Source organism: Larimichthys crocea, chromosome I, assembly GCF_000972845.2.
Source record: "Larimichthys crocea isolate SSNF chromosome I, L_crocea_2.0, whole genome shotgun sequence".
Classification (NCBI taxonomy): domain Eukaryota; kingdom Metazoa; phylum Chordata; class Actinopteri; family Sciaenidae; genus Larimichthys; species Larimichthys crocea.
The window spans coordinates 39,356,879-39,370,839 of NC_040011.1; the positions used below are offsets into that span (position 1 = coordinate 39,356,879).

Genomic DNA, 13,961 nt, shown 5'->3' on the forward strand with positions numbered 1-13,961 from the left:
ATCTTTCATTGTATAGATAAGATTTATATAGAGACAGTTAAGAGACAGCTATGGTAAATGTCTCCTGGCAGTAGCTTCATCCTCTTGAAAGTCACATCAATCAACTCAAAAGAGCAAATAAACATATTTCATAGTTTCATAGAGCATAGTTCAACTGTTGGACAAACAAAATAGTTCTCAATTCAATAACCAAAAAATGAACTATGTGGTTTCATTATATTTTGGTTTTCCTTGTTGTTTGTCCTTCAATTGAACGTTTACATGAAGCAAATTTCATTTAACACTTTAGATGCCATGAATCTTGTGCATAATATGAATAATACATTGGTCAGAAGAGAAGGCTATTTCAAGACACGTGGGGTTTATACAATACCCTCAATATGTTTGCCATCAATTTGGTTAGCCTGATTCCAGAGAAGCAACATATGTCCATCTGAGGCCTGTCACTGCCATCACAGGTCTGTAGTGTCGAACGCAGGGTTACTCAGACTCATGTCAGCATTGCCGGTGGTTTTCTTCTTGCCCCGCTGAGCCAGTGCTGCACCCAGAGGCTCGATGTACTCTGGTGGCCCGTTGTCCTCCTCCTCCTCCTCAATCATATGCTAATTAAGAGCAGAGAAGTTTTAAAATGAAACCACATTCTAATAAGTAGAAATGAAGACGGACTTTAATGTAAACTCACCATCGTAGATTTTGTTTCATTTTCAGGAATGCTCATATAATCACTGTAGTCCAGGGAGTTGAGGCTTTAGAGGAAAAAGAAGAAGTTTTTCATTTTTCTCATATCATTATTTAGGGTTTTTGACTGAAATCAAGGTCACATGCCAACACTGGGAACCGGAAGCCAGCTCTCCATCACAGCATGTTGCAGTGAGCACACAGGGACAAAATGTTCACCTGGAAACAATCCCAGTTTATTAACCAGCACTGCTACAGAGTGGAGAGTGACGTCCTGTGTCACTGTGAGCCACCACCTTGTCAAACTGCGGTGACTGAGCAAATAACAGCTATCAGCAGATGGTGGAGACAGTCACGGAGAGCTTTTCTTTACCTGACTTTGTCCACATCTGAGCTCTCCCCGTCCAAGCCCAGGACCATGGCTGTGTCATAGTTGAGGTTTAGAACAGGATTAGCCCTGTGAGCAAATAATGACATACTCAGTCAGAGAAATGTTACGTGTTATCTCATTTATTCATTTATTTATCTGGTTAATGCCGTCGCGTCCTCACCCCTCCATGGTGTATTTGTTGGTTCCAGGCACCACAGGACCACTTTTCTGGTTGTCAGAAGTCACCATGGATGCAGAGTTCATGGCTTTAGCTGCCTTCAGCTTACGCCCGTAGCTGTAGTGTGAAGTGAGCTGATTAGTAAACAGACCTCTTATAGATGTTTTTAGATCAATGTGGCTTTACTGGGATAAACTGTATGGTTAATAACTAGTTGTCCTGTCCAATCCTCCGCTTAACTTTATTTCAAATCCCTTTTCTTACTTTCTGCGAGTGCACAGCAGAGAAGTGGTGAGTACAGCCAGCACGATGACGAGGCCTCCCACCATCCCCATCAGAACGAACTTCACAGGATCAGTCTGTACTTCTACTACAGGAGGCGGCCCCTTGAAACAGAAGTAAGAAATCAATCTTTAGTATATTGTTGTCTGTGGACCTGTAAGGTTTCATTTACACTTCTCGTCGTCGGATCTAACCATATAGTTCTAAAACATTTTGCAAATATCATTTAGAAATTACACTAAAATACAAAAAACAAAAACACATATTAGAATATTTAGAATTAGTTGTATCTTGAAAAAATATTGTGCAATAAAACTTCTCTGTCATCAAATTTTTATTTATTTGTAAATTACAGTAATGATTAATCAAATTGTAATTATTTAATGGTTCAAACCCAAAATCTATTCCCCTGGCTGCACCTTTGCTACCACTTAACTGTTCAACTAAACAAACCCCAAAGTAAAATAAAGTACAACCATTATTATGATAATAAAACTAACTTTAAATTACTCTATGACTTTACAGCAAAATGTTTTTTTAAAAATGTCATTGATTTTATCTTCCAATGAGGCTTTTGGGGAAAAAAAGCAAATTATTCCTATGGTCAGGCTTATTTAAATTCACCTGGATCAGATATTCTCCACCACAGCGTTCTTAATCACATACAACGTTAAAAAAAACAGTAGTATTAGTGATCATGCTATGATTTAGTCACTTGGAGATACAAGTGGCATGTAATGCTGCTTTCATGACATCGAGAAAGTATGACATGACAGGCTGTACTTACAATGTTCTTGAGGCCAAGCTGTGCCAGTATAGGATGATACTCAAGGTCAGAGAGCATTATTGTCACTTGACTATCAGTGAGAGCAGTCCCGTTGGGGTAGACGAAATATGCCATGACGATAGTAATTTCTGAAGCCCTGAGAGGAGAATACAACTTACTTACACACTTAAAATAATGATCCTGAAATCTAAAATCAGCTTGTGGTGCTACAATTATCATTTATAATTATCATCAGTTTATCCTTAACAATATGATTGTCTACAGGAACACTGGCACCACCTAGTGGACGACAGTCTATGCCTACAAGTGAAAAGGAACTTGCCTGGAAGTGCCAGACTTGATTGAAACAATTTCAACAGAAGTCTTGGTGGCCATAGTAAGCGCCCTGGAAATGTAGAGATCAGATATAATAACAAATCCCCCAATGAGAAACAGGACAGATTTAAGTGTTAACTAAAAAATGTTTTAAAAGAGAGAATTCAGGTTCAATTATTCAAGTACCTGGTGATTTCATCTTTGTCTTTTATAACCTCTGCTTCAGAACGTGTGAATTCAAGAGTAATTTTGAATGATTCATCAATTGAGAAGATCTGCAAAATAAAAACAGCAGAAGTTATTAACACTGGCTGAAGGCTAACTGTCTATCCAGACGTCTACAACACAGACAGGAAAAAGTGTCACTGCATGAATGCAAAACCACCAATGAATCATTTCAGTCACTCACATCCAGTTTGGTGCTGGTGGAAAGGCCGCCGCTGTCCGTTGCAGTCACTGTTACCAAATACTTCCCTTTCAGTTCCAGATTAAGCGGCTCAGTTGTTCTGTGGAAAGTGGAATAAATCCTGAATCAATAACACTGGATTAAAGACACACAAATAGTCATATTGGGCCTCTTTTTGTTGGTTTTCTGTATGGTCAGTTTGTGAGTCTTTGTTGCAGTTCTGAGTCTCTTCATAGTCTCCCTATTGTCAGTGTCTATTTGTAGTTGTTTAGTTTTTTTCTGCTGTCATTTTGTGTGTCTTTGTGATCACTTTGTGCCTCTTTGTGTTTATTTGACTTAGTAGTTGTTCTATTGAGCCTGTATTAAGAACCATTCAGTCATTTCAAACAAAGGCTCGGTCCAAGGGGTCCCTCTGACGCTTTTAGCACCTATTTACCGGTAGGTCTGTTTAAAATCCATCATAAAGTGCAGTAGTAAATACCAAAGCTTGTAAGAAAACTCAAACTCATGTTTACAGCAGAATGATGTATGGCATTGTGATGCTAATGGATGACTTTATACTCACTGAATAATTCCAACATAAATGTCCTTTTGTTGTGTGGTGACAGCCTCAAACGGTGTCCTCATGTCACTTGTAACATTGTCAGTGTTCACAAATTGGACTTTTGTTACTTTAAACTCAATCTGCCTATTTATTGCAGAGTCGCGGTCTGTAGCCTGGGAGCAACAAGAGATACAAGCAAGAATGTGTAGACATCATGTCACATATCTCATTAACAAGCTAAAACCATGTCGTATGTAAATTCATGTTTTTGGGTTGTTTTTTTAAGCATACTCACAGTGACTCCTGCAACCGATGTTCCCTTACTTGCACTTTCTGACACCACAACTAAAATCCAAAGAAGGACAAAATCAGGATTAACGGAAAACAACGACTAACGACTGTTCAAAAGAAGCATAACAGCTACCGAGCTTGCATGTCAACAGAGCTGTCATGAAGAACATGTAATATGACTGAGTGCTGGGGAACAAAATTGGTAAATGGGCCATGATTTTAATTGTTTTATCAAAATACTGCAAAGTACTGGAAGTTTTTATTGAACAAAACAAAAAGAGTCTTTGGTCATAAACCAGAGACTTGCAGCTGTCCAATCCCAGCTATGAACTCACCAAACACAGCATCTGAGTAAATGAATTCTGGAGCATTGTCGTTGATGTCTTCAATGTTGATCACTAAAATCCCTGAAATAAATCAAAGAACATTTAAAAGCGATATGTTTGTGTTTATGTCTGTATTTGACGACTTCTTTCATTTGATGCTCTTATGCTTTTACAATAAGTACTATCGACAAATAGTCCTGACCTGTTGTGGCACTGTTGTTTTCTCCTTTCTCTGTGAACTCATCCTCAACCTGAGCTTCTATAATCACCTGGTCACATTGTTCATAATCCAGTGTTTTTTCCAGGTTGAGTCTGACTTTCCCTGTTGGATCCAGGATAAAGTTACTGCAGGGTGTCAGAGAACCATTGCATCTGCATTTCATGGATTCCAGTTTGTAGACCAGTGAGTGGTTTCCATCTTTGTCGATTCCTTCAAAACTTCCAACAACCTCAGTGATGGTGGTGTTCTCCTTTACAGTCACTGGGCCTGATGGCTTGAACTCGGGCCTCTCATCATTCACATCCAACACACTCACATCCACCATTACTTCAGCTTCTTCCTGTTCCAGATCTGTTGCCAATACCCGCAGTTTATATTGCTTTCGAGCGCTTTCGTAGTCCAGCTCAATGTCTGGATCCACGGTGATGTCTCCCCTGAAACCACGCTCGTCTGCAAAGGAGCGAATGATGAAGCTGCCGAAGCTTCCATCAATGATGCTAAAAGAAATGCGGTTAAAGTCTATCGTTTGGTCCAAATCTTCAGCGTAAACAGAACCAACATGTGCACCTAGTTGGATGAAAAAATACAATTAAACCACAACCACAAAGTGATAAACAGTTGAAAGTGCTTTGCAAAAATAAATACTGACCCTTTTCTCCTTCTTTAACTGAGAATGTATAAGAGGAATTTTCGAAATGTGGTTTGTTGTCATTAACATCCTGGAATGCAAAGAAAGAAAACCTTTATCATCCTCACCAGGAGTGGCAGCATCAGCAGCAACACAGTGCCAAAGATTTGCTACAAACTGCTGAAGACTTACCTCTATATTGATAATAACTGGGACCGTGGTGGACAACGGAGGAGTGCCCTTGTCAGTAGCGGTTACATTGAGCTCGACCCTCCCGTTCATTTTGGGGTCCAGGGCCTCACGATCAAGTTCACCTTTGTTTCTTAACACACCGGTATTGGGGTCGATGGTGAAGTTATTGCTGTACTTGCTTGGTTCAATTGAAAACAGTATTTCACTGTTTACCGTACTAGGGTCATCTGCATCTGTAGCCTGCCCAAATGAGAACCATTAGAAGACAGTTCTATATTCAAAGTACATTACATTTCACATACATAGTATGTGAACACCCAAAAAAGATGTGTGGGCCCCTGTATGTGATGTCCAAAACCATGGAGGATAAGTGGGGTTGAAGTTCTGGCTTTGTGCAATGTCATGTTAAAACAGGAGAGGATCCTCCCTAAACTGTTGCCACTATGTTGGAATAACAGTTTGTCTAAAATATCACTTTATGCTTTAGCTTAAAGGAGTAACTCTACCAACTTTACACACACAAATGTGTGAAAAACGTATAAAGCTGTTTGCATGTGCAAAGTCAAGTGAAAAAAAAAAAAAGAGGATATCTCTGGTTCTTTTTCTCTCATGAGTTTGACATGTGTAAAGTGCTACTTATAATAAAATATATAATAATAATAATAATAATAATATAATAATAATAATAATTAATACTAATACTAATATGTAAAAGAAAAATGGGGGTGTATAGCCTAAACCAAGCCCAATCCTCAGACTTAAAGAAAACAAAATTACATGGACATCCTCCAACCCTAAAATTAACTAAATTAGTCCACAGTTTTGCCTGTTAAAAATATCCTGTAACCATCAACACTTGTGATATGAAAAAAAAAAAAAAAGTTCTCTTATTTTTTTGTCACATTTACCTCTATCTTAAGTTCAAAATTTGATCCCTCTTTAACAAACTCCAGGTAAGAGTCTCTGTTCATGACTGGAGCCTGGTCGTTGATGTCGGTCACAGTGATCTCCAGTACTGTGGAACCAGGTTTGCCGCCTGTGTCTCTGGCCTGCAGAGTCACTGAAAACAAAGATCTGGCCTCACGATCCAACAGCTCCCCATTTTTCACATACACTTGGCCAGTTTTGGGTTCCACGTCGAAAAACATTAGTCTGAAATACAGACACAGACTGGTCAGTGGTGTTGTCTCAGTTATCATGACAGCAAAATATGGCTACATAAAAACAACCAGAATAACTGCTTTAAATGTAGACATACATGCTCTCTGGAAGAAGTCTGTAGGTGATGTTGCCTTCATCCATTGTGTCAGGATCATCTGCCTGAGAGGGAAAGCAAACAATGTATGCTCCTCTGAGTGCAAATTAAAGAGTTTCTTACATGCAAGCTCAAACTGTCTGGGTAAGAGTCCAGAGTGTAAAGGACTTACAGTAATGGTTGCTATTACTGTCCCATCAGGAGAGTGCTCAGTCACATTCAACATATACGTGTCCTCAGGGAACTCAGGGCTGTTGTCATTAATGTCCTTGATGGTAATAGTAACTGTAGCAGTGGCCTTTTTGGTGTCATCTTTTCCATCTACAGCAATCACCTGCACCATAAAATAAGCACAAGAAACACCTGGTGAAGTGCTGTATCACAAATAAGATCATCTAAAGATGAAAGATGTCACTGATATTTTGGTCCCAGGCTCATGGCCGGTTTTTCTTACTTCTACAACCATTTGCTGTATTTTTTCAAAATCCAGTTTTTGAGGTTCCTTGACCAGAATCTGAACAATGCTTTCTGACATGGCTAATTGAGGTTCCACAGAAAACACATCCTTGTTAGTTCCCCCCAGGGATAGCCGAGTTTGGGGCATCTGTGAAAATCAGAGGAAGATTCATGTTTGATCATTAATGTTAGTCAGAGCTGATCATGCATGCATACAGGAAAACCTCATCTCTTAGTTGAAGAATGTTCTCCTTCATTGTCCTTTTTTTTTCTCTTACCTGATCCGAATCGTTGACCATCATGTTGATGGGAACTGACCCTAACGAGTGCTCCAAAATCTCTCCTGTGAAGTGAGTCTGCTCCACACAGTTGAGCTTGTCAGCTATGTCGTCACACTTGTAAAACTTTGGCGTGTTGTCATTCTCGTCGATGATGTTGATCTGTACATTTGTTGTGACGCTTGCCTGGACCCCATGGATGTTTGGATTAGCCTCAGTAGCCTAAAATTTAACAAAATATAATAATTTCACTTTAAGGTAGCACATCAAGTGATCATTAGGAGACTTAATCTCAATTACAGCATGCCTGGACATGTCACATATTCTTATACTTGACTTGATACTTGTCCATGACTTGTGTCACACATTGAGTTGTTTGCTCTTCTTCCTCCCTCTCTGATTTGAAGTACTTTAATAGACATAATAGTGTAATTATTTATCTTATCTTAATTATTACTTATCTTATTTTCTGTCCATAGGGAATGTCCCATACACCTCTATAGGTGCATCTAATCTCATTCTTACAACCCCTACTATCCTTTCTCATCTATACATAGATGTTTATCCTGGTGCTTTGGAAGTGAATGAGTTCAAAGGATGACTGATTTTTAACGGCTTACAGAAATAGCTTAACATTTAAGGAAATACGCTCAGTGGCATTCAGGACAAAAACTAGATGAGAAGTTCTGTCTACAAGCATCCCTAAAGCTACCACCTTGTTAGTTTAATCTATATACAAACAGGAATGCAAAGAGAGAAAAAAAGAAACCTGTACCTTTACAGTCAGAGTAGCAATGTCACCAGTAACTTCTCTGTCAATTTCTGACTTGACAGATATGATGCCTGTATCACCTGCGATTTGAAATAGGCCATCTGGTGTTGAACCTGTCAAACAACGTGGAAAGAAACAAAACATTTCTTACAAACTTGCTCAATGCAAGCAAAACGTTGCTGTTTAGCTTTTATGGCTTTTTAGTTGATGAGGCTTACTTTCAATGCTGTAGATCATCCTATCGTTGACCTGTATGTCCTGGTCTCTGGCGGTCACTTGAAACACAGAATGGCCCTGGCAAAGAAAACAAAAGATTTTCTGAATCCAGAAAGTCTCCTCTTTTATATATATGTATGTAAATACATATCTGCAGCACTTCTGTCAGCACTCACCAAGGGAGAATTCTCATTAACTTTGCCTATATAGGGAGTACCAGTGAACACTGGGTCGAGGTCTGCGACGTCCACAACCGAAATGAAGGAAAAAGTGAAACTTTTGTGGGTCACGAAAGGACCATAACATTCGCCTCCACCATCCTGTTACGGGACACACAAGGATGTTAAAATTCAAAAATGTTATGATGCTCTTACCAGAGGATTTTTTGTACCACAATAATAATTATGATAACTATAAAACAGAAATGTGATATTGAAAATATTCAGGGTAAACTACATACATTTAATGGTATAATAAATATAAGGCCGGAGGAATTATGACATGAAAATGTTATTTGGCTTATTCAAATATGAATTCACTGCATTAGTTACAAAATGAACATTAAATTAGTCACCTCAGGTATCCATTTAGATTTAATTTTATATAAAGCCCCTTTTAACTTTTTGTGTTTAGGCTAATGTAGATGTACAATAAATTAGTAAATATAATGGTTACAAAAAACTGAATTCAAATTTTAACAGACCAGATTTAGCTGCAAATGTTGCAGTATGCTCCTCAGCGTGCTCGTATTAAATTATTACTTAATCATGCATGTAAATTTATCAAAGAGAACTTTGGGAAATTGTAAACATATTATAACTTATTCCATTTCTTGCCCAGAGTTAGATAGGAAGATTAATATAACTGTCCTCACACATCTCTCTAGTTTAGCTTAGCATAAAGACTGGAAGCAGAGAAAAATAGTTAGCACATCTAAATCTAAAGGTGCTAGTAAAGTGTTTTATGTACACATTATCAAAATCTAAGCAAATAAGCACATTTCTCAAAATGAACTTGAGGCTTCATATATATTATAAGGAGTGTTTGCATAGATGATTAAGGCATTTTTAAATTTCAAAGGATGCTTAGTCACTTGTTACATTTTCCCTTAATCATTATTATGATAAAGGGCAAAAGTATAAAACCAAACTCATCTGGAAGCATAATACTTACAGTTGCGGCAATCTTCAGCTGATAATAAGTGCTCAATCCAGTATAATTCAGAGGTCCATTTAATTTTACCTCACCATTTATTTCGTTGATCGTAAACAGACTGGCTCCAGCATTTGGAGTGACCTAAAAAAAAAGATACAGTGTAAATGATGCTACAATTAAGTTTATGGAACATCAGAACATAATATCAATAAATGACATGATTTACAAAAGAAGCTTACCTCATCAATTGAGTACTTAACAACACGGGCAGCTCCAAAGTCATCATCATGAGCAGTCACCTTAAACAGGCTCGTGCCTACTGCGGTATTCTGGGATAAAAATTATTAGAAAAACAAACATCTAAAAAAACAATAAACAAATAGGTCAAGAGCATTATTAACTTAAATATGTTTGACTTACTTCTGGGACCGATTTATCATATGAAGGACTATCAAATAAGGGTTTGTTGTCGTTGGCATCTCCTATTAATATAGTTATAGTTCTTGGGTTTGCCTGAAAGACATTGCATGATGTACTCTAAGTATAAGTATAATGAACAAGCTGTTATGAAATACAGTAGATGATGAACACGTACTGAAATGTCACTTACAGAATTGTATGGATCAGAAACAGTAACCTCAAAATCCATCCTGTCAGTACTCTATTAAAAAAAAAAAAAAAAGGAAAATTGAGAAATTGAGAAAGAAACATACACACAGAGTTAAAATGAAACTGTTGACAACTGAAGGGTCTCTACTTTCACCGCACCATACCTCTCTATCTAGTGGCCTCCGGACATATACCGCCCCAGTGTTTTCTACAACTCTGAAGTATCCAGCATTGGGACCACTGAGTACAAAAGTCATCGGGTCACCTTCTGGATCTGATGCTACTATAGTAAATGCATATTGATCTGTAAAAAAAAAAAAAAAAGAATTAAAGTATAATTTTAGAGCAATGTGTGCAGTATTTTTTGAAGTCACAAAAGTGAAATAAAGCATGCACACACACACACACACACACACACACACACACACACACACATCTACATACCCACAGGGAGGTCTTCACACACAGTAAAGTGCTGATCAGCGACTGAAGGTATAGCTGTAGAAACACAGTATACGTACAATGTTAAGTAGTGACGTAAAGACATAATGACAGAATCATAATAAAATAATATGAACGCTCACCATCAGTTAAGCTGATAAGACTGAACAGGAACAACAACACACTTCCTGTGATGCCCCCCATGTCTGTGAATGAAGAGAAAGAGAAGTAGATGATACAGTTAGTCAATTAATTGATTAGTCAATCAACACAAACTTAGTTGGAAGCTATTTTAATAATCAATTAATCATTGATTATCAAGCAAGAAGACTATAGGAGTCTACGGCCATGCTATTGGCTCTGTGAGGTTATAAGCAATGTGGTCAGCATGCTAACATACTAACAATGAGCAGTATAGGGTATAATGTATAATTCACAAAAATCCATCTAAAAATGTCTAAACAATTGTTGAACTAATTTGAGGTTCACAGTGGTTGAATCCATCCAATAGTTGAACAATGTGAGATATTTCTCTGTGGAGCAAAGTGGCCTACTGCCCGACAGACTGTCATTGCTTGTCACAGCATGCATTGTTTGATTTCTGTCATTGCAAATTGAATCTTTTTGGCTGGACAAAAACAAGCGATCTGAAGAGGTCACATTGTGATGTCATCATTTATTTTTGTGGACGTTCTGGACTAATTTAAGACTTTGCTTATATTATGGCAAAAAAGGAATATTCAGACATTTCATTTACTTCATCTGTGTCACTTATCTAGACAATTTTGACATAAAGACATTGATATAAAAAGTAAAACATTTTATTCTTGGTAAAGAACCAACACTGAATTGAATTAACATGTATGACAACCTGATTTATTCAGTTTTGCTGCTGGTCAAAACCTGTTGAGATTACATGAAGGCAATCACGTAGAGACTAAAGCTGCTCTTGTCTTGATTAATGAGTTCAAATTTAATAGCATATGGCCACACCCAAATGAGCAACATGCTGATGACATCACAGAAAGAGCTCAGCAGTGCCAGTTTTCTTCCTTGCGTGATTTCCTCTGTAATACTGATAAAGTCAGAGATAGAGCAGAGGTAATTAGACCTTTATGATGGGAAATTATACTTGCTTGGAAAATATGGTTTTCTGTTTTCTAGTGTAAGAAAGAACTTGTCAATCTGAATCTGCACTTTTTCGTAGGTTTTGCATATTATAAGCAATGATCAATTTCAAGTCTTGAAAGGAATTCGGTGTTGTTTTTCGGCTCTACTCTTTACCTGGATTCTCTGAATCATTTTATGATACTATGGGTTGAAAATGGTAAAATTACTAATGTCATCCTTAAACCCTTGGACTATTTTCCCACACAGTTGTTCATGAAGCAGTGAACTTCGTCCAATCTTTGACTGTGAACCTGTGAGTCTTTTGAGATTGCTCCTATCATACCCAATCATGGTACTATGACCTGTTACACCTTAACCAGTTTCTGGTGCAGTGTTGTTTTGTGTCCCAGCTTTTTCGAAGTGGCTTCAGATTGAGAAGAAATGTGAATTTACAATAAAGAGTAATGTTTATCAGTTACAATAAATATATCTTTAAAAAAAATCTCATAATTCTGTTTTTATTTTCCTTTTATAGAGTTTGTTTTAGTTGTTCTAGTTGTTTTTATGTATAACAAATATGAGAATAATGTGACATCAGGGGATTAATCACTTTTGTATGTCTATGTTGAGTTTTAATTTGAAGCTGTAGCTATCAAAAAAGAACTTACACTGTACAGTACAAGATAAGAGAAGCGACAAGAAAGTAGCACCTATTTGAATATCTATTCAACATCATATAAATACAAATATATTGAAAAAAAGAATAGCGTTTGCTCTTCTTGTTATAGTCACCATGCTAAAAAAAATCTGATTAGAAAAAGGTCAATCTAAATAAAGCGTATAAGTCAGACTTACCAAACGACGACAATGGAAGAGTCTCTCCTTTACTGATGTCTAGATGAGACTTTGGCTTTTGTGCCTCCTGGTGATTATAGTCCTGAAGTTGTAAACATTAATGATTAACACATACGAGAAACGCGCAGCCAACAGCACACACAGGACTGAGCTTCCTCTTTGGATATGCTTATAAAAAAAAAACACTCAAAAGCATCTTACTGAGGTGAATAGATTAAAAATCTGTTGTTTGCTCTCACACATGGCTACATTATGGCTGTTTAAGCCTGAGTATTAATGAGAGACAACTCACTCCATTACTGGCTGGCAAGCCACCCTACCAGTAATACATGGCATTGTGCCATACTGGGTCACCATAGTGCATACCAGAACCAAGGAGTATCTGAACTGGGCTTTTGTTTGAATGGGTACTTCTGTTGCCATGGCAACAGCAGTGGTCTCTTTGCTTCCATTGAGAAAACTTATGGTGATCGAGAACGTGTCTCATCAGAACCAATCAGTGGACCAATGCCTTTTTCAGGAAGCACAGACCCATGTATCTCCCTAATGAGCTCTTCCCAACGAGCCCTCATTTTCGGGGCCTGCTTTCCTAATTAAATGGCTTGACACAAAGGATTATCTTCCCATGTCCCCACTGGATTCATTTATAATCAGACATTTGCCTCTAAACAAAAGCACAGCCCAACAACTCTTTACTCTACAGGGCATTCCTTTACTTTGCAATTATTGTGTTCAAACTTGCTTCTTTAGAACTAAGATACACATAAACAGTATAGTTCCTCAACAGGGGTCTGGATTTCAAAATAATCCATCCATGATAGAACAAAATTAATTATTTCAAATGAAATATAGCTTAAAAGTACTTGCCACTCATTGTAAAATGTTCATCTGTTCCAAAAAAGTTGATTTGTGCTACATACTTTTCCAGCCTTTTGTTGCCCCTGTCCCAACTTTTTTGAGATGTTTTCCAGCCTTTTGTTGCCCCTGTCCCAACTTTTTTGAGATGTGTACTGTCATCAGTTTCGAAAATGAGCTAATATTTTCCATGAAATGGTAAAATGTCTCAGTTTCAACACATGATATATTGTTTATGTTCTATTGGGAATAAAATATCGGTTTGTGAGATTTGCAAATCATTGCATTCTGTTTTTATTTACATTTCACACAGCGTCCCAACTTTTTTGGAATTGGGGTTGTATACTAATTGCACTTAAAAGCATGACTTGCCTTTTTAGAGAATCCACTGCGATGTTAGCAACTCTGTGAGGCCGCACTTTGGGACAGTGGGGCTTTGAGCTAAATGCTAACATCAGCAAACTAATATGCTCACAATGACAACACCATCAAGCTGATGTATGTATAATGTATGTCTGATAAATGTAATGATCACAATGTTTTCCATCTTAGTTTAGCAATTAGCTAATTAGTCACAAGTACAATTGAGGCTTACGGGAACCTCAATAGTTTTACCTAAAGTCTGTGCAAAGGCAATTCTGAGATTTCGTTCAAAATACATTAAATATATTGAAAAATAGTTGCTGAAAACATTTGAAAAGACTTTGAACAATATATTACTGAAATGTGGACTGTTAAAACA

At 37.5% G+C, this 13,961-nt stretch overlaps 1 protein-coding gene across 1 annotated transcript; it reads right to left on the reverse strand.

Moving 5' to 3' along the window:
• Positions 1-234: 234 nt before the first annotated feature.
• cdhr2 (cadherin related family member 2) lies at positions 235-12,725 on the reverse strand. Its single transcript, XM_010737494.3, has 31 exons — positions 12,365-12,725; positions 10,543-10,605; positions 10,403-10,456; positions 10,123-10,262; positions 9,960-10,010; positions 9,770-9,862; positions 9,589-9,678; positions 9,368-9,490; positions 8,371-8,514; positions 8,197-8,272; positions 7,982-8,091; positions 7,207-7,428; positions 6,927-7,076; positions 6,645-6,806; positions 6,476-6,537; positions 6,126-6,369; positions 5,218-5,457; positions 5,047-5,116; positions 4,380-4,964; positions 4,187-4,258; positions 3,856-3,905; positions 3,582-3,733; positions 3,020-3,116; positions 2,797-2,885; positions 2,618-2,680; positions 2,296-2,431; positions 1,491-1,612; positions 1,230-1,343; positions 1,052-1,135; positions 683-746; positions 235-602 (listed from the first exon to the last, which is right to left on the reverse strand). The coding sequence occupies exons 2-31, from the start codon at positions 10,601-10,603 to the stop codon at positions 453-455; spliced, it is 3,870 nt and encodes a 1,289-aa protein (XP_010735796.2). The 5' UTR covers positions 10,604-10,605; positions 12,365-12,725; the 3' UTR covers positions 235-452.
• Between the last annotated feature and the right edge of the window lie 1,236 nt (positions 12,726-13,961).